This window comes from Mya arenaria, chromosome 8, assembly GCF_026914265.1.
Source record: "Mya arenaria isolate MELC-2E11 chromosome 8, ASM2691426v1".
NCBI lineage: Eukaryota > Metazoa > Mollusca > Bivalvia > Myida > Myidae > Mya > Mya arenaria.
In genome coordinates this window covers 69916138-69937212 of record NC_069129.1, presented here as the reverse complement: position 1 = coordinate 69937212, position 21075 = coordinate 69916138, and the positions used below count along the sequence as shown (strand labels likewise).

The 21075-nt window shown below is 37.0% G+C and overlaps 1 protein-coding gene across 4 annotated transcripts; it reads left to right on the top strand.

The window, feature by feature from the left end:
• Window positions 1–208: 208 nt before the first annotated feature.
• On the top strand, window positions 209–20884 carry LOC128244717 (zinc finger protein ZFAT-like). 4 transcript variants are annotated; one of them, XM_052962768.1, is made up of 25 exons: window positions 332–584; window positions 878–1069; window positions 2418–2634; window positions 2847–2950; window positions 4003–4114; window positions 5722–5826; window positions 6090–6224; window positions 6651–6985; window positions 7370–7554; window positions 8185–8333; window positions 8656–8862; window positions 9718–9952; window positions 10327–10549; window positions 10778–10880; window positions 11740–12309; window positions 12693–12906; window positions 13388–13491; window positions 14926–15074; window positions 15273–15403; window positions 15655–15789; window positions 16179–16395; window positions 16742–16829; window positions 18239–18378; window positions 18950–19039; window positions 20064–20884. In XM_052962768.1, the coding sequence occupies exons 3-25, from the start codon at window positions 2436–2438 to the stop codon at window positions 20154–20156; spliced, it is 4023 nt and encodes a 1340-aa protein (XP_052818728.1). In that variant the 5' UTR covers window positions 332–584; window positions 878–1069; window positions 2418–2435; the 3' UTR covers window positions 20157–20884. The 4 variants fall into 4 exon arrangements, with proteins under 4 accessions (XP_052818727.1, XP_052818728.1, XP_052818729.1 ...); XM_052962767.1 differs by lacking the exons at window positions 332–584; window positions 878–1069 and adding an exon at window positions 209–279; XM_052962769.1 differs by lacking the exon at window positions 878–1069.
• Window positions 20885–21075: the final 191 nt, after the last annotated feature.

Below are 21075 nucleotides of genomic sequence, written 5' to 3'. Positions count from 1 at the left end.
TTTAATGGAAACGCTCTTGTCGTTAACCACGTTGTTAACTTTAACAAAGATGTAGTAGAAGATCAGCCCTGTGTTCGCATTATAAAAATGTAGAATTTGTAGTCGGCTATGTCGCGGACCTACATATTATATTTATGTGGAAATGTAGTCTTATCCAGTTGCCGTTTTCAAAATATCCGATATGACTAAAAATATCACGTGACAAAATGCGAACGCAAGGACGCCATTTTCTTTAGAACACCATTTAATATTTTTTTGCGGAGCTGTAGTTTGTTTGTTGTACGTTTAATGATTCTATAGATACCTTTATGTACAATTTGCACTTTAAATGATTTATGAGCAACTAATGCAAGCATGTTTAAAATTCGTATATTGAGACTAGTTTCATGCTGAGCTGGCAAATATTCAATTTTTGACCAAATCATGGCAATTTTTTTCTTTCACTTTTTGTCAGTTTTAACTACAGTAAAAAGTTTAAAGTAAACACCAATAAACAAAATGTATGAAAAAAATCCCCCAAAACACATGCTGGAGAAGTTTAGCTACACACTGACAAATAAACAAAGCCCAAAGATTTATATCAGGTTCTTTTACTAGTCCAAATAATTGTACGTTGACGGATTTTTTTTTAGATTTTTGATATGGCAAATCCTTCACGTACAAATTGTTTAGTATCAAAAGTGGGTAGTTGTTCCGATCAGGATTCCGGGTTAAAGCATATAGCGTCTATAAAATATCATAAAAACAAGAAATATTACCAGATAATGTTATTTTATATTAGTTCCGTACACAAAAAATAAATATCCAACTTATAATTATGAGTTTGACAGCTTTTCTTCATTTCATTCTGTCAAAACATAACGATATATACATGAAGGGCACCTGCAAGGCTTCAGGGCACAGTTTTAAATCGCTCGGAACATTTCGGCCATGGCCGAGTAGTTACGATTGGGTAACGAGGTCTATCTTGAAGCTTTGTCGGAGGAGGCCGAGTTATTACGATTGTATCGAGTTGTTCCCCTTCGCATAATTGTTTTCTGTGTCAGTCAACTTTCGTTTTATTGGAAAGGTAAACAACTTGTTTTAATGCATTAAATGCTTGTTTAGTGCAAAATAGCATTTCACTTACATGGTAAAATATGAATATAACTCTTTATGATCAATTTCAACCATAAAATACTTCACTTAAAACAATTTCAATATTTTTAAAACACCCCCGTTTTTTGCACATTCCCGTTTAGACGTTAGGGATTGGAAGAATCCCGTATAACACGTCTAATATTTTAGACTAATATCTATAGATGATAACAGAATAATGTAACTAGTTGATATAACCTGAGCAATTTACAGATATCGATCACCTGTTAAAACAGGCATTCATTTACACTGATTGATTATTTGATGATTGATACTGAAGCTTGCCTTTGCAACGGCTTCCATGTTTCATTAAATTGACACGTGTATTATCCTTAAAAATCTCTGTCAAGGTCTCAAGCAGTTTTCATTTGAATACATGTATGTAACATGCAGAGGAATAAGGTCACAGACTGCTTGCAAATGTATGTTAAAGGCTCATCTTTTCTTGCAAATAAATAACAATAACTGTACTACAGGTACGTGTAGACGAATCTGTGTTGCTCACTCCTCTATTATAATTTTTCATTCCTTGGCTTCTTTAGGCTTATGCAAACATCTTATGTTTGTGTTATTTGGTTAATTATAAATAATGCTTTTTATATTTTTATTCATAATCATTGCCATTGGTAAGGAATATTATCAATTTCAAAGTAAGGGATGCAACTCTTTCAAATTTTTAGCTGAATTTTATTGAGTTGATCCCCATTTACAGCAGAACAGTATTGGAATATCAATTTATATTTAGATGAAAAATAATTTTAAAAGCTATAGGGATTACATACTCTATGCCTCCAAGTGAACGGTGATTTACTGTGTATAAAATGAAGGTTGTTTAACCTGTTAGTATGTACTTTCGCAGATGTTGAGGTTTGAACCAAACATGGTTCATGCCAAGTTTAAAGTAACTACAACCAGTTTACCAGTATAATCTATTGACAATGGGTTGAACACACATTATGCATTTTTCAAAAAATAAAGATAAACAATGTGCAACAGTGAAGTTGTTTTATTTATAAAATGGCTAATATAATATATAATATATATATATAAAATGACTTGTCAACACAGTATTGAGTTATCTTAGTATTAAAATAAACATATTGTTGTTTTTATTGTCAGACTATGTACAAAAATATAGTTAATTTGTTAAAAAAATGACATATTATATAAAGAAGGGATATCTCTTGCTCAATGGACACATTTCACAGCTCATTTTATGTATGTTTTATACAATAACATAGATGTAGGATATAATTTGTATTTTTTATTCGAATCAACAGGATTTAAAAAAGACAGCAATGCCTCTAGATACATTCATCTGTGGTACCTGCATGGTGTCGTTTAATGATATCCATGAATTTATTCTTCACAAAAATGACAATTGTGGGAAGCCAGCTGAGGCTGCTGTCAGTGAGGAGATGCCTGTTTCAGACCAGACTCAAGCTGAAGTTACTACAGTGGTTGACAACATAGGACATCTACCAGATCTTGACATGGGTATGTTGGATGCAAACATAGTCATCTTGTCTTCTTTCAAATTGTTCTGTTGTTTTCTTCAATTACGTATCTATTTTTATTTATTTTTAAAGACAACGACATTCTCTTGGTTAGCTAGCTAAAATGATCTATACATACTGAACATATTTGAATAACATCTGCTTGTTATAACTATTCATATATAATATTCTGTGTTGTTTTCTGCCTTGTAGTTCAGGAGAGCCCAGAGGAAGAGCAACAGGCAGTTATCTCCGCAGCTGTCTGCCTACCAGGCTCAGAGGCCCTCCTGTCTAATGCTGCTGAAATATTCCAACAGGTTAGGGCACACTCTTCATATTTTCAAATTATCATAAGTTGTATATGTAAGATCCATGCTAAAAATAATGGAGAAGGAAAAAACACTTCCTAATCCTGCTATGGTTATTTATGGCTTTGATAACAATATAGATCAAAAGAGCTTTGATAAAAATATTAATGTTTTTTCTTCAATATTCTGATGTTATAATCAGACCGGTGTTTATAGTATTGTTTAATCCTATTATAGCTACACTCTCGCATATTAAACGTTTTTCAATTTTTATTGATTATCAGATTGCCTTGAATGATCCGATTTATATAAAAATGCATGGAAACCAGTCATATAAGACTGTTGACAAAAAATCAGATCACAGATTTATATAGTTAAGTTCATAAAATGATGTTTTATGCATTTTTCTTAAACTGTTAGGAACACTTTTAGCCATTAAACATCAATTTTCAAACCGAAATATGAAAATTTGCGATCTGATCTTTTGTAAGCAGATTTATATCACTAGTTTGCAGATATTTACGCAAAACATTGCTCATTCAAAGGCAAAAAATTTAAAAGTTGCCAAAACGGTTAATCTGTGAGAGTGCAGCTTTAAGCCATAGCTGGACCAAAATTAATATTCTTGCTCCTGTAAGTGGTCTGATCTGGGTTCCTTGCAAAGATCTTTACAACTTACATTGTTGAGAAGATGATTAATCATCAGCATCTGACTTCTCACATCATAACTGTACAACATTATATTTGTGGATAACATCAAACAGACATACCTTGTATATTGAGGAGGGAAAGCATTCCATCAGTGTCTCATTTTCGAGTCACTGAAACATATTAATATGCTTTCACCCTGCCATATGTATGTACCATATCACATGTAGGTATTAAACTAATTTTTTTGGCAAGAATGGACACAGATAAATTGCCTAGAAATCATTACTTTATAAAGACATTGTAGAGGATACACAACCATGCATGGATAAAAGATGCTTGTTTCATTGAAGCAATTACACAAACAAATAAACAGAACAACTTAGAAATGTCTCAAGGGTTTTCCAATGCAGGGTGGGAATGGCCAAACAGTGATCATCCTTCAGGGGGACCTGCCCTCTCTCAACATGGATGCTGCACACCTCCTGGAGGTCGACAGAACATTTAACACAGAACTACTCGCTGGTAGGTAACACTTATATATTTTTATGTTGTTCTGGCCATCAGTATATTTATGTATGTCACAAAGTTTGTCGGTCTGAAATTGTCAAAAACTGCCTGAAGGATTTTGATAAAACTTCACTGGAGTGATAAGTATGATGAACCAGGCCTTGCTGTGCATTGACCATAGCATTGTTCTACTTAGGTAAATTTTCACAGACTTATGGCCCTTGATATTTTAAATATAGTGGACATAGTGGGATTCGCGCCACATAAGCTTCAGAACATGATCACAACGATTTTTATTACCTTGGCACTGTGACTCAGCACTTTGAGTGGATGTACGCTACTGAAATATGATTTCCATTCAATATGGCTGCCTGGAGGCCATACTTGATATTGTCATAATTTTGTAAAGTGAAATTTTACAGGAAATGCTGTATCTTTTTTATTTATAACAAAAAATAATTGTCAAGAGCAGGTGTTATGGTTAACATGAAGTTTTCCTGATCACATTAATGATGATCAACTGGCTGTCATATTGCATTTTCCCTAATTTTGTTTGTAAAACAAATTAAAATCATGATTTCTATATTTCTCTATTCATATTTCAAGCAGTTTTAAACATTCACTTTAATTTAACCATCAATTAATTTTGAATTACCGGTAACTCCCTTTATTGTTTTACGCCGGTTTTAAAAAATGGGACATATATTTTTACCTGCAGCGTACAGGCGGTCTGGCAAAAGGCAGTTGGCATTAAGTATGATGTGACGGTCATGTCTGCTCAATAACTTTAGAAGCCTTTGTTTATATTGTCAAATTTTGTCAGAATGTGTATTGGTATCTTACACAAGATCAATAACCAGCTGTAAAGCTGCAGTCACCGGAGAGTTTTCACCCTTTAATTATAGAAAATACAAAATATAGCTGAGACTGGTCTTGTCCACTCAATAACTTAAGAAGTCTTTGTCCAATCACTACCAAATTTCATCAAAATGTGTATAGGCAGAACAAAGAAGCCATATCGCTGTAGTCACTCAAGAATGTGGATGGACGCAATATATTGGTCAGTTTAGATGATCAGCTATGTTGCCCCCATCACTCCAGAGTTTTGACCCTTGACTTGGCTTAAACTGTCTTTACAGTATCCTCTCTCTAAACTTGGCTTAGTGTACCATATATCATGAAACTTGGTGCCAAAAATTAGGACGGTTGTATGAATAAGGACGGGTGTATTTGGTGACAGTTGGCATTCTTGTTTTGTCTGCCGTACTGTTTCTCAGCATCTGATGACCAGAACTCATTGACACTTCACATCACTGATTGTTACCAAATGTAATTGTGCGTATTGTCAGCAGGTTTAGCTTTGATGCTATAGTAATGGTTTTTGATTGTTTATACATAAGGTTTTGTTCTTACTGATGACTATGAGATTTGATATGTTTTAAGTTCCTGTGCATTTGGCATAAAGCAGAGGTGGGGGGCAACTCTTTAAGTTTTGCTCAATTTAAGTCTGCCAGTTTGGCTGTGAACTGTTGTCCAATGCTCATGTTGTTATTTGTTTTAGGCTTGTACAAGAAGAGAGGTAGACATTGTTCATCCTTTTCTAATATTGTTATTTGTTCCAGGCATGTACAAGAAGAGGGGTAGACCACCAGGCAGACCAAAAAAGAACAAAGAAAAGCAAGCACCTCTGGAGAAAAAACACATACCAGAAAAAGAACCTGACATTGGTAATTCCTGTATTTAATTAAACAAGAAGATACTAAATGCATATATGTCAGGGTATTTAATGAATGTGTTTATAAATAAAAAAATCAACAATGAAATTTTTATTTGTGCACTGTTCATCTATAGATTAATCAGATTCATCAGTAAAATATCATTACTTACATGTTTGCATAAAAAACAATGTAACATGAAGAAAATAAAATGGGCTTTTCATATCTATAATCCCCCAGTATTTATGTCTGTCTGAACTTTATGTATAATTTAGGTCCAGATGGCAAGATGACATGTCGTCGATGTAAGAAAGTGTTCAGTCGTGAACGTGTTTTCAACGCCCACAGGTGTATCGCCCTGTCCGAGTATGTAGACTTCACCACCAAAGACGTCCCTGATGTTGATCCAGGTAAACTGAAATGTGTCTTTCCATACCTTTGGACTATTTTTTTTATTATATTTAGCATATTTATTTTCAGATGTCAGACTTTTGTAATCTTGTATTCCTGCCTTTGAGCACCATTTCTGACATTCTGGAGTAACAAAAACTTGGGTTTACATTCTACCTAAGCTAAGAAATATTGTTCAATTTGGTTTTCAAGAAATAAAAGATTATACCATTCAAAGGAGTAACCACACAATGAGAGTATTGATGACTTTACATCAATGCTTGACATTGTTTCCTTTGTTCTGAGTTGTCAATAATTCTGTCATGTTGAGTCTGAACTTGGGATGTACATTAAATCAGGGCATCATAAATTTTGAAACCAGTACAGTGGTGAGACTCAGGAGAAAAAGTTTTCATTGAAATGATTTATTGTTCTACATTTTCCAGATGATAATGATCTACCTCAAGATGACCTGGAAGATGAAGGCGCCCTGGACCCAGACTACAAGGATGCGGAGTACAAGCTTCCCTCAAGTCTCAGACTGGATGACGATAAAAAAATGCTAAACAAGTTCTTTGTGCCAGTTGAGGCTGCTGATGTGCAGGGCCAGAACGCTGCAGAAAGAGTGGAGGGTCACAATGGTGTGTCAGAAGGACAGGTTGGTGGAGCTACAGAGGGGGGACAGGACGTTGACCCAGACGCTGCCCTGATGGAGGCAGCCCAACATGCAGAGGAGGGGACAGACGGGAAGGACAGGGAGGGGAAAGGCATACCTGTGGAGGTGAGGGGGCAGCAGGATTCTGGAATCATTAGTTTATTCATATTTTAGCAGTTTTTACAGTTAAACGTATAATGAATAGCCTGACTGTTATTGTTAATGCATGAAATTAATTGTTAAGATATGAAATGTTATATCTTTTTATTAATTTAGTTTAAATGTTATATATATTTTACAACGATTGTGAAGAAAGCTATGATACCTTATGCTAGATCACTCTCGTTGGATTTTGAGAACAGGGAGGAGATTTTCCAAAGTAAACATAAGGTTGCAACCAAAAAATTTCTCCCTCATCTTGAAAATAGATCTCACTTGAGAATTTGGGAAAACTTTCTTCCAAATCCCACTATAGCTTGATTCAAGCACTTTAAACATCTTCTCCTGCAGGTTCTTCAAGGCCCGGACATAGAAGAAAGTGGTAGAGAGAAGAAGGGTAATCCCCCACAGTTCGGGAGTGAGGAAGAGAAGGCTCAGTTCGAGGCCAGCCTCAACGTTGATCTCAGTGGCCTAGACAACATGTTCCGTACACACGCCATAGAGCAGGAACTCAACGATAACGTGCAGACTTCCAGGTGGGTGGCATAAGGTAGACGTTGCTCTCCAGATATGTTGGAAAATGGTGTATAGATAATGTTTTTATACAGCTCTGCAAGTGTAGTTCAGGAAGATGTTTGTATTTAAAATTCATCATACACTGCAGTTAGAAAGGTATCACTCTTTAACGTAGATGTATACATTCATAATATAATGAGAACTACAGGCACAAGCCTGGTAATTAAAAATAAAATAAGCAAAAACCATACATGTATATAGAGCCACATGACAAAGACTTGAAACACCGAATGAGAGACAACAAATTTACAAATAACAGATAGACCATGCATGCATCAAAATAGCATCATCAATATGTCTTGTTTTGGAATGGTCAGTGAAACTTGGAGCGGTCAGTGAAAGAGAGTTTATTGGCGTGGTTTCAACTTGGGGTCTTCCACGCCTAATGGAAATGCTCTATGACTTAAGCTAAAGGTTAACTAAATGTATGTATACCATGACATGAAAACCTGGTCTTAGCATCATTTCTACTGACATGAGATGTAACAAAGTAATATGCTTTTTCTATACATTAAGATATCTATTTTTTCATTTTAGCTTACATGTAATTGCCTAAGTATTGATGTAACACTGATCTTGTTTTTCGCCAGGTTCAGCCAGTCAGAGTTGACGCTATTCTCGTGTAACCTGTGTGATAAGGTGTTCAAGTCACTTTCCCATATGCGTACTCACGTTCTCACCCACACAGACCTCAAACCATACAAGTGCTTCAAGTGTAACTACGTCTCAAACTCCAGAGGTTGGTGATGGTGTTTTTAAGTGTTTAAGGACTACATCATCGTAACATGTCCGCTCTGTTTATAGATATTAAAAAAATATTTATTATTAATTATGTTAATTTAAGTACATGTTAACGCAATATGATACTCAAGCCAATATATAAATATATATATATATATATATAACATAATATATATTTAATCTTTCGTCTAATTATTTAAATAGTATAACTGTTGTAAAATAATTAAAATAACTATTGTGGTGCTTTTGCCCATTGTACAGTACATATAAAGTACAAAGAGAAGCAGTCATCTCTTACAAATTCTGGTCCTGTGACTCAGGTAACCTGTATACACACATGAGGAAACACACGGGCCAGTTCTACCACTGCAGCCACTGCAAGTTCCACTCTGTGAACAGAAGTCATGTACGGGAACACATGCTCACCCACACGTCCCAGAAGCAGCCTTGTGCCCTCTGTAACCGCATGTACAACACAGTCAAGTCCCTCATGAGTCACATCCGCAAGTACCATGACAATAACAAAGGTAAGAGCTAACTGTAGGGGGTAAGGACTAACTAGAGGGTAAGGACTAACTAGGGGGTAAGGACTAACTAGGGGGTAAGGACTAACTAGGGATAAACTAGGGGGTAAGGACTAACTAGGGGGTAAGGACTAACTAGGGGGTAAGGACTAACTAGGGGGTAAGGACTAACTAGGGGGTAAGGACTAACTAGGGATAAACTAGGGGGTAAGGACTAACTAGGGGGTAAGGACTAACTAGGGGGTAAGGAATAACTAGGGGGTAAGGACTAACTAGGGGGTAAGGAATAACTAGGGGGTAAGGACTAACTAGGGATAAGTATACATCAGTGTTGGTTATTCTGACAAATTTCATAATTGATTCAAATTGGAAATGGACAACCACAATTATTCAGTAGATCAGAAATAAACTATAGGGCATTTCCATACTAGACATTGGAATGGAAATAACGTTTATGTTTATTTCAACATTTACTAAATTAAATATTTATTTTAATATATTAATGACATTTTTTGTATTTTGTACATTCCTAGCACCAATTTGAAGATCTGATGACAAGAAGATAATTTTATACACATGTGAAAATTGATTATGAATGATCACAATCAATTAAGATGTTTGGTGTTTATCAATGATTATTTGATTATATTCGATCATTGCACTCTCACTAGTTTACTTTTACACATTTCTGTTACCTTTATTAAAGTTTTTGTGAAGTCATTTAAACTTGAGATGGGCAAACTGTTTATAAGTTCCCCTGTATGAATGCTTTTTTTGCTTTGAATTTGTATTGATAAAATTATTCACTTACTTTATTTTCAAATTATGTTAGATATCCCATCTTTCCCTTCACCGCAGGTCGCGAGTACCTGGGAACGTTCCAACAGAGTCGGGAGCTTCGGGGGACGACAGTGATCCACCAGTGTCACGTTTGTAACAGGAAGTTCAAGAAAAAGGCTGATAGGGACCGCCACCTGTTTGTACATGACATCAAGGACATGGCCATCGTTCAACACTGCCAGCTGTGCAGCTATTCCGCTTCCAGGATCAAATACCTCGAGAAACATTTCCAGAAACACAGGTGTATCTACAGGTCAGTTTGGAACAGGTGTATGACTACATTTTGTGTCGGCTCAATATATCTTAAACAGCTTGAAGGATTTAGAAACTATTTGCCAGAGAAGAGGGGTAGACATAAGTTTTTTATTTAATAAGCTAATATCTAGTTAATACTTACGTGTTTTGCAAAATATTAAGTAGAAAGCATAATTATATATCTATATATTGTAAAACGGAATCAATCTGGTGAAAAACTAGCAGAGTATATAATATTTAATAAATCATATTAGTATGGATTAAAAAATATACATGTTAATTAAATTCAAATTAGCAGCAATGTTACATGTCAATATTGATTTTGGAAGTTGTATTTTCCCATCACTACCTAATGTGGCGCATGTCTTCCAGGTGTTGTCGATGTGATGAGATGTTCCTGAGCACTGTGCGGCTGGTGGAACACCTGACCACAACACACACAGAGACAGGTGACCCCTTCACCTGGGAGGAGCTGTTTGAGGAGAGCATTGCTGCAAGCCTCTACTTACCCGAGCCAGATAACAAGATGTCGCCCGACGAGAAAGCCGTTGATAACCTTCCAGATGAACTCTCTGTAGCTGCTATAGAGAGAGAGGTCAGAGCTTTTGCGCTTGTTTTAGAGAATGTAAAGAACATGTAACATTTGCCTTGTATCATAAAACTTTTTGATTAAACATAAAAAAATGTTTTGTGAACTTGATATATGATCACTACTAAAAATGTCATTTTGAAGACAATTTTTGATAAAGTATCAATAATCAGTTATAGTAGAAGTAAGCTGGCTTTTTTTAAACATAGAAATCTGCATCTTGTTAATTTGTAGGAGCGTCTTCAGAACTCTGGAGAGAACTACTTGCCGTTCAGCGCGGCAGACCTGTACATCAACAAGGAGCTGGAGATACAAGGGCTGGGGGATGAAATACTCGGTCAGTGGTTATACCTATCTGGGGTTAAACATCTTGCGTTTATTAAGGGAAAGAAAGTATTTCAGAGGTATCCAAGGGATAAAGGAACTAGACTCTAAATGGTCCCGAAATCAGCAAATACAGTATTTTCTCAAACAAGCCTAGAATTATCAATATGAACTAGTATGTGGTCGAAAATACATAATTTTACATGATTTAATGAATGCAAGTCACTTGATTGTTTTACAACAATAGCAAACAAACCTGTAAATATGCGTTTATGCAAACATACTCACATATTTATCAATGGTAATCTCTTTGAAAAGTTTCTATCGAGCCCTCTACGTTGTATTGCAGCGGTTTTCTGCTTCCTTGTACTGTCCGCTCTTTTGGGAACCCATGTTGTGTGTATATTTAGCATGTCAAAGTCACATGATGGGTGTCAATAAATAAACCTAGGTTATTTTTTAACTTGTCGGGTAGACATACCCTAGTTAATTTTGAATTGGAAAAATACAAAAGAACTTCCAAAGATAAGTAAGATTCAATGTAATGTACACAATGATATCAATTATGTAAGTTTTTGACAATTTTAATTTTTTTCTTGCTATTGTATCATCTGGTGTCTAGTCCCTTTAAGGTAGAAAATGTCTTATGATGTTTTATTAATACCAGTTGATGTAGGAGTACTGGATGCTGATTGTAGCTGTTAGTAGGCTTAAGGATTTGTCTTTGGGGACATTAACATGTGTTTTCAGCTAACACTGGCTTCAAACATGTTTCTGCTCTCTTTTGATGAATTATCCACCTACTTAGAGCACCATCAGTATGCTTTACAACACAACAAATCTGTGATCGCATATTGATTTATACATTGCAGGGGTAAGCGAGGGGCAGAGAGAGGATACTCTTGCTGTTGAAGGGGTGGAAGCCATGGACACAGTCGCTGAGGACACTGAAATGGCTGTGGAGAACATAGAAAACAATGCTGATGATCTGGTTGAACATCACGATGATCAATCACTGAGTGAGGAAGTGAGTAACAAAGTAGAAACTAATAATGTAGAGGATAATAATGAAGACAGTTGTGAGAAAATGGATACACATGAGACAGCACTTGGAAATCCTTCATCTATAGACGTGATTAAGGCTGATGATCCCTCTGCTATTCAAGATGAAAATTCTGTTGAAATTGATAAGGAAGAGCAAGATAACTCGGCAGTTGTGGAGGAGACAAATCTCACGGAGGAAGACTTGCTGGGGGATACGAATTCTCTAGCAAAGCCCCGGGCCAGTGCCAAGAGGCTTATAGACAAACTTGGATACAAGACGATGACTCTGAGGATATTTCAGAAGATGCGGGACACATTTGGCTCAGAAGAATGTGAATACTGTGGACGGTTGTTTTTCAGTCGTATGGACTATGAGACTCATGTGAGAACACACACAGGTAAGAGCCATCTTAATGTTTGAGTAGGAGTTGAAAATGAGTGTCTTGTACTATGATTCAGTGAAATTACCAAAAAAATACTGAATCACGTAATAATTTCATAAACAGTATTTAGATAACCCTTATACCTCAAGACTGACAAACAGCTTTTCTTCTGTATCTGTGATCTATAGGAATTTGTCGTTATTCTTTTATAAACTTACCGTTGTTGTTTAACAAATTTAATGTAACAAACATATTTTTTTTGAGCAATTTTGGAAACATTGTGATTTCACATATTCTGTATTTATAAGCTACATAGGTCATTATCTTTACAACTGTTAACAGTCTATCCCAATCACAGTTTGTTGCATATTTCAATACAAGTGTAAACCATCCTTCAGGTGACAAGCCATTTGTGTGTACCAAGTGTGGTTTCCGCTCGATCACAAAGGACAACCTGCGTCGTCACGTGGAGAAGGAGCATGAGAACATTACATACCCGTGCCGTGACTGCGCGTACGTTGCATACACACGCACACAGCTCTGGAACCATGCCATGAAACATCGTGGGCTCAAGGGTCTTGAGTGCCCTTCTTGCAGGGAACAGTTTGAAACGTATGTGATGTTTTGAGAGTTTATATTACTCTTTTTCTTTTGTCAACAATTATCTTGTAGTAGTAAGTATAGTATTATACTGTATAAAGGAAGCTAAAATAGGTAGGTGCAGGCAACAAATTTGGTAAAAACGGGTAAAAACCCTTAATACCATAGGTAGGACGCAGTGAAATTGTCAAAATCAGAGCTAAAAAATCAGCAGCCAACCTATTTGTTTTCAAGATTTATTTTTGTATATAGAAATATTGGCAAAGGTTGTATAATGGTACCAAAGTTTGTCAAAGCTTAACATGGCATGTCGCATATCTGACAACTAAAGATACTTTATATGTGATAATAGGACACAGTACTGATAACTTGAAATAAATTAATTCAAAAATAGTTTTTAGTTAAATATGGAAACTTGCATTTAAATATATAATATTTGAATACTATAATGTATGTTTGAATTAAATGTCTGACTTCTGACTGTTCTCTGAAGAATGACAGAGCTGAAGGAGCATGCAGACCAGATTCATCCGAACGCCAATATCGAGGAGCTCGACAAACTTCTCTCCAGCAGGCACAAGATACAGGGCAAAATAGGTAAGTGTGGTTTACACATATGTGGTATACATACTCTTGATTATACCAGTTTTGTGTTTAGTAGTTCGTGTAGAACTCTTCTACAACATGCACAATATGCAGGCCACGTTGTTTTTGTCTGCAAACTTGCACACAGACTTCTAATGTTTGATTCACTTCTAAAGTCAAGACAGGTCCAATATGCAGGCCACGTTGTTTTTGTCTGCAAACTTGCACACAGACTTCTAATGTTTGATTCACATCCAAGTGGAAGACAGGTGCAATATGCAGGCCATGATGTTTCTGTCTGTAAACTTGCACACAGACTTCTAATGTTTGATTCACTTCTAAAGTCGAAGACAGGTCCAATATGCAGGCCACGTTGTTTTTGTCTGCAAACTTGCACACAGACTTCTAATGTTTGATTCACATCCAAGTGGAAGACAGGTGCAATATGCAGGCCATGATGTTTCTGTCTGTAAACTTGCACACAGACTTCTAATGTTTGATTCACTTCTAAAGTCAAAGACAGGTGCAATATGCAGGCCATGAGGTTTCTGTCTGTAAACTTGCACACAGACTTCTAATGTTTAATTCACTTCTAAAGTCGAGACAGGTGCAATATGCAGGCCATGATGTTTCTGTCTGTAAACTTGCACACAGACTTCTAATGTTTAATTCACTTCAAATGTCGAAGACAGGTGCAATATGCAGGCCATGTTGTTTCTGTCTGTAAACTTGCACACAGACCTCTAATGTTTAATTCACTTCTAAAGTCGAAGACAGGTGCAATATGCAGGCCATGTTGTTTCTGTCTGTAAACTTGCACACAGACTTCTAATGTTTGATTCACCTCTAAAGTCAAAGACAGGTGCAATATGCAGGCCATGTTGTTTTTGTCTGCATACTTGCACACAGACTTCTAATGTTTTATTCACTTCTAAAGTCGAAGACAGGTGCAATATGCAGGCCATGTTGTTTTTGTCTGCATACTTGCACACAGACCTCTAATGTTTGATTCACATCCAAGTGGAAGACAGGTTAATTGCTGTTATTTCTATTATACATTGAATTACTTCAGGTATTAAGTTTTTGAGATATAAGTTGTTCAATGAATACTATATAGCTTCAGGTATATTAAACATTTTCACACGATTATAAGCTCATTGTTTTTTTCAAAGAAACACTGTTGATGTATTGTCATGGCCTTGGTGGTGGTGTTGTTGTCGTGTCTTTCTGCAAATTTTTTGACCTGGGCCTACCTCAAAAAGGCATGTACTATATTTTAATGAAACTTGATACACATGTTGACAAAAACAATACGCACATGTGAAGCAAGTACCATAACTCTGGCTTTTATAATTGTTGTTTTGTGCCTTTTTTTCTACTTTCAAAACTACTTCAAAACAACGGTGTTCTGGTTTAAATGTTGTCATGTACCGGGTATATTTACAGGTCGGCGCACATACAAGTGTCCACACTGTGACAAGGTGTTCCTGCGGGCCAGCTCGGAGCTCCAGAAGCACATGTGGATTCACGAGGGCATCAAACCATTCAAGTGTCCCCTCTGTCCCTATGCCTGTAGGAGCAAAAACAACCTACAGGTCAGCTTGAATGAGATTATCTGCAATCTGCAATGTTTGGTCTTATTTTTGAATCTAAACTTTGCTTGTTACTGCAATAAAAAGAAAAAACATTTTAGGATCTTTAATAGTGCATTTTGCTATGAAACCTAATTTGTTACTCTAAACCAAAATAATAATCAAGTTAACATTTACAACCTTTTCACAATTACCATGCAGGCTCACATGTTACGTCACTCAAAGGACAAGCCATTCCAGTGCGGAGATTGTGGGAAGGCCTACAAGTCCAAGACTGCCTTACGTTGGCACGTTCGATCCCACACAGGGGGCAAAGCATTCAAATGTGACAGGTAAGACACTCCTATCTAGGTCTAAATATTCTGAGAAATGTTATACTAGTATTTGATTTTATGCAATTTGTGGACTGAAATATTTCAGGGTATTTTGATGGAAGTGGAATGAGTATATAATACAGTAAGTCCCAATTGTGTTTCTAAGTCCCAAATGGTGGGTACTTATGCTTTATGTATAAATAGAACTGATTGGATTTTATATATATATATATATATGTTTTTTACGTACAATGATATATACCATGCAGGTGCCCATATGAGGCTGTGCAGGCAAGCCATCTGAAGCGACACATGGAGACCCACGATGTGATCAAGAAGTTTGTGTGTGGGGAATGTCAGTTCTCTGCCAATACTCTGGGCTTCCTCAAGGTCCACTATGCAAGGTATACATGTAGCTTGTGATTGTATGTAATGGTGATGAAGTTTTTATGCTGTGAACTGTGAAATATCAGTTCCCTGTTACCGTTGCGGGATTTCATAAGGTTAACAATGCAAGGTGTAGGTGTACATGGAATGTTGCTTTATTTGTGGTTGTGGGATTAAAAGAAGATGCGATTATAAATGAAATCATAAAATGATATGAAATAATTATGATTTTGCTGACAACAGGAACTTGAGCATAAAAGTACAATCTATTTATGACTATCATGAGGATGTCGTAGTTTAAGTGAGTTTCCTGCATTCAGTAGTGTTTTGTTTTGCCATGACTTTGTAGCCCCATAATGTAGCAAACAACTACACATAATTATGTATATGTCTGTCTTACTGATAGATTTCACAAGCACATAGACACTAGTAACTTGCCAACCGTTGCCATGGCGCCTGTGCAGCCGCCTGGAAGCGAGGTGAATGCCTTCAAGTGCCTCAGCTGTGACTACCTCTTCGGCAATCTGTCCGACCTCAAACGTCACCTAAAGACACGACACCACTTCAACCCCAAGGAGCTTGCTAATATCATCAGTGATGAGCAGGAGAATAATGGAATTCAGGTAAGTCACTATACTGGGAAAAAAACATATAATAAAAGTGTTTTTGCAGGATCTTAATAAAGTCATGCAGTTTTATTGAATGTTTTAAATATGTTTAGGATCGATTAAACTAAGTTGATGATAGCAATGAAGAAAAACATCTGTATTGTATAAAACTTGCTATTTTTGGAAAAGTTATACAACATGTTAATTGATTGGTTAATATATACAATATTTACTACCAATCAATTCCATCATTTAAATGTTAAAACTAGTCAAAGATATCATGTGGACAACTTCTACAAAGTTGCAGTACATGGCATGTAAACAGTGTTAGTATGAGTGTTTCCTGTGTCCTGTTTTACAGGAGGTACTGTTTGTGATGGAGGACAAGACTGATTCCAGCCAGCAGCCTGTTGCCATGGAGATCATTACTGACCCCGCTCTTGACATAGGTAGGGTTAACAGTGCAAACATGTTGCCATGGAGATCATTACTGACCCCGCTCTTGACATAGGTAGGATTAACAGTGCAAACATGTTGCCATGGAGATCATTACTGACCCTGCTCTCGACATAGGTAGGATTAACAGTGCAAACATGTTGCCATGGAGATCATTACTGACCCTGCTCTCGACATAGGTAGGATTAACAGTGCAAACATGTTGCCATGGAGATCATTACTGACCCCGCTCTTGACATAGGTAGGGTTAACAGTGCAAACATGTTGCCATGGAGATCATTACTGACCCTGCTCTCGACATAGGTAGGATTAACAGTGCAAACATGTTGCCATGGAAATCATTACTGACCCCGCTCTTGACATAGGTAGGGTTAACAGTGCAAACATGTTGCCATGGAGATCATTACTGACCCCGCTCTTGACATAGGTAGGATTAACAGTGCAAACATGTTGCCATGGAAATCATTACTGACCCCGCTCTTGACATAGGTAGGATTAACAGTGCAAACATGATGCCATGGAGATCATTACTGACCCCGCTCTTGACATAGGTAGGGTCAACAGTGCAAACATGTTGCCATGGAGATCATTACTGAACCCGCTCTTGAAATAGGTAGGATTAACGGGCAAACATGTTGCCATGGAGATCATTACTGACCCCGCTCTTGACATAGGTAGGATTAACAGTGCAAACATGTTGCCATGGAGATCATTACTGACCCCGCTCTTGACATAGGTAGGGTTAACAGTGCAAACATGTTTCCATGGAGATCATTACTGACCCTGCTCTTGATATGGGTAGGATTAACAGTGCAAACATGTTGCCATGGAGATCATTACTGACCCTGCTCTTGATATAGGTAGGATTAACAGTGCAAACATGTTTCCATGGAGATCATTACTGACCCTGCTCTTGATATAGGTAGGATTAACAGTGCAAACATGTTTCCATGGAGATCATTACTGACCCTGCTCTTGATATAGGTAGGGTTAACAGTGCAAACATGTTTCCATGGAGATCATTACTGACCCTGCTCTTGATATAGGTAGGATTAACAGTGCAAACATGTTGCCATGGAGATCATTACTGACCCCGCTCTCGACATAGGTAGGATTAACGGGCAAACATGTTGCCATGGAGATCATTACTGACCCCGCTCTTGACATAGGTAGGGTTAACAGTGCAAACATGTTGCCATGGAGATCATTACTGACCCGGCTCTTGACATAGGTAGGGTTAACAGTGCAAACAGTTGTTTATGATAATCAGGTTACTTTACTTCTTATTTGCCAATCAAATGATAAGGGATCTTTCCATGGATTTACACTAAGCTTGCAGAAGAAACATATGTATGTACATGTACACATCACTACTACCAACACTGTTGTTGTTACCTTTCAGAGGGATCAACAGTAGAGGTACGTCAGTCATCCGTGGCAACCCTGTTGAATGTTCTAATGGATGGCCAACCAGGGGACCCCAACGCAGTGTCCCCGACATCGCTCGGCACAGTCAGTCAAGAGAACATTATTGTGGAAAATGTAAGACATGTTGACACCAGTAGTTTAGTTGTTTTTAGCTTACTCATTTTTCGAAGAAAAGGATATATTACTTACTCTCCTGGCCAAAGGCTAGAAGAGCTTATGCAACGGGGTGGTGGTCTTCGTTCTTGTGTTTGTAAACAATTGCTTGTAACATGATACAGTCTTCAGTTTTGATTGGATTTTGATCAAACTTATAAATTAGTTACATATCCATGAAGCTCATTTCCTTACAAAAACCATCTGCCCATGCGTAAATAGATTTTAGCCCTTGAAAGGGAGGCAACTTTGTACAGAGATTTGTTTATTGATGTAGTTTTTTCCCCTTTGCTCAAAAAAAGTATTTTCTAAGGGAGACAACTTTGAACAGAGAGAAATGAGTAATGTGTATTTTTTTCACACTTGCCCATTGTGAAACAGTGAATGTGTGTTCAGTATACAGCCAAAAAAAATATGCCAGTAGACAGGGCCTTTTGTTATAAAAGCCTTTTTTGGCAGTGTTGTCTTCGTGTAAAACAATTAATCTTGAAACTGTTCAAGATGAGTACAGTATGTTTTGAATGTTTTCTAGGAAGGTCAGCCAGTGTTTGTGAGTTCAGACGGGATCACGGGAACCACAGAGATTGATGGGAACCAGTATGTGATCTGCATACCTCAGGAAGTAAGAAGTTGTTAAAATAGATGGGAACATGATCTGTATACATCAGGAGCTGAGGAGTTGTGATTGGAACCAGTGTGTTATATATACCTCAAGAGGTATAAGTGGTTAATGTAGATGGGAACCAGTATGTGATCTGCATGCCTTAAGAGGTAAGAAGTTGTAATGATGGGAATGTGATCTGTATACATCAAGAGCTGAGGAGTTGTGATTGGAACCAGTGTCTTATGTATACCTCAGGAGGTAGGAGTGGTTAATGTAGATGGGAACCAGTATGTGATCTGCATGCCTCAAGTTGTTATGTTGTGATGGGAACCAGTGCATGATCTGTATACTGCTGGAGGTAAGATGTGATGGGGACCAGTGCATGATCTGTATACTGCTGGAGGTAAGATGTGATGGGGACCAGTGCATGATCTGTATACTGCTGGAGGTAAGATGTGATGGGGACCAGTGCATGATCTGTATACAGCTGGAGGTAAGATGTGATGGGGACCAGTGCATGATCTGTATACTGCTGGAGGTAAGATGTGATGGGGACCAGTGCATGATCTGTATACTGCTGAAGGTAAGATGTGATGGGGACCAGTGCATGATCTGTATACTGCTGGAGGTAAGATGTGATGGGGACCAGTGCATGATCTGTATACAGCTGGAGGTAAGATGTGATGGGGACCAGTGCATAATATGTATACCTCAGATTAGCAAGTCTTTGAGGAGAAAAAGAATGACTTCGGTTCTTATCATTGTAGGCTTCCTTGGTAATATTGCCCCCGATTTGGAGAGATATAAAAATGCATGGCATTTATTATGTTACATGTGCAAAGGAAATTAAATTTAAACTAATGCTTCATGCATCTTATATTCATAAAATAACTTCATTAAATCAAACAATAAAACAGAAGAGTTTAAATTACTTTTTTAAAAATGAATTGTCAATAGTGTGATGTCTGGCCTTCTTGGCTTTCAATACATCTTTGCAATTGTTACATATATTTGTATCACATCATACTGTTTATTATTTCAGGGGGTGGATGGTATTGGTATGATCGAGGTTCAGGGCGAGGAAGTGGAGACAGAGTCTGTTCCAGCCATTGAAATGCCTCCTGTATTGTCGTAAACATGACTCGACTCATACTCAAAGTTGGCTTAAACTCGTCAAGTGTACTTTTGCAACAGCTGCATTTGCCTGACCTTGGAAGTACACTCTGACTTCCATGAACAAGTTATTGTCTCATTTATGCTGCTGACTGCTGAGTCCTATGCAAAACATGACTAGCTGTACACAACATATGTCACAGAATGTAGAAATACCCCCAAGTAAAGTTGTATCAGGAAGCAGATCATTATCTCAAATATACCTCATAAAAATTGGTGAATGTGTTCGTGCTGGTGAGTCGAATGTGAGCAGAGATATGCTAACAAAAGTGACATATAAGAAGACTTCATACAGAATAGAAATAATATTGTCACAATTTGGATTTTTGAAATCTAGTACAGAAAAAATAGGAATGACCTGGTTAGCCTATGTAACAAACGCAGATTGTGAATATTCCCAGGAAGTCCAGTGATTACTTACTGATAAGCCAGCGTGTCATTGTTCAGTATCTTTCCTTGTACACATGATTGAAAAAAGAACTGAACTGTACTTGTGTGTTTTCATTATCTAGGTAAATAGATAATTAACATATACATTTTATGTGTATGTAGGCATTTAAACAGCGGCAGTGTTTAGCATTATACCATTTATTTATATTGAATGTCAGTCTATTTATTTTGCACAATCAAATGAATTATATTGATCCATGTTCCTTGTTGACTATTTTTGAATAAATTTATTGAAATAAGTTTATTGTTAACTCTGTTTTATATTCCCATTGCAATATTAGCTGTAGGGGAATAACAAAAACTAGACATAAAATATGTTGACCCAGATTAGTTTTCTGCAAAGTTCCAGTTTACAAGTAGTATATGTTCAGTAACTTTGAATAACCAGGCACAAAATGACGTGCGTTTGGAGTATCAATCACATTCTAACT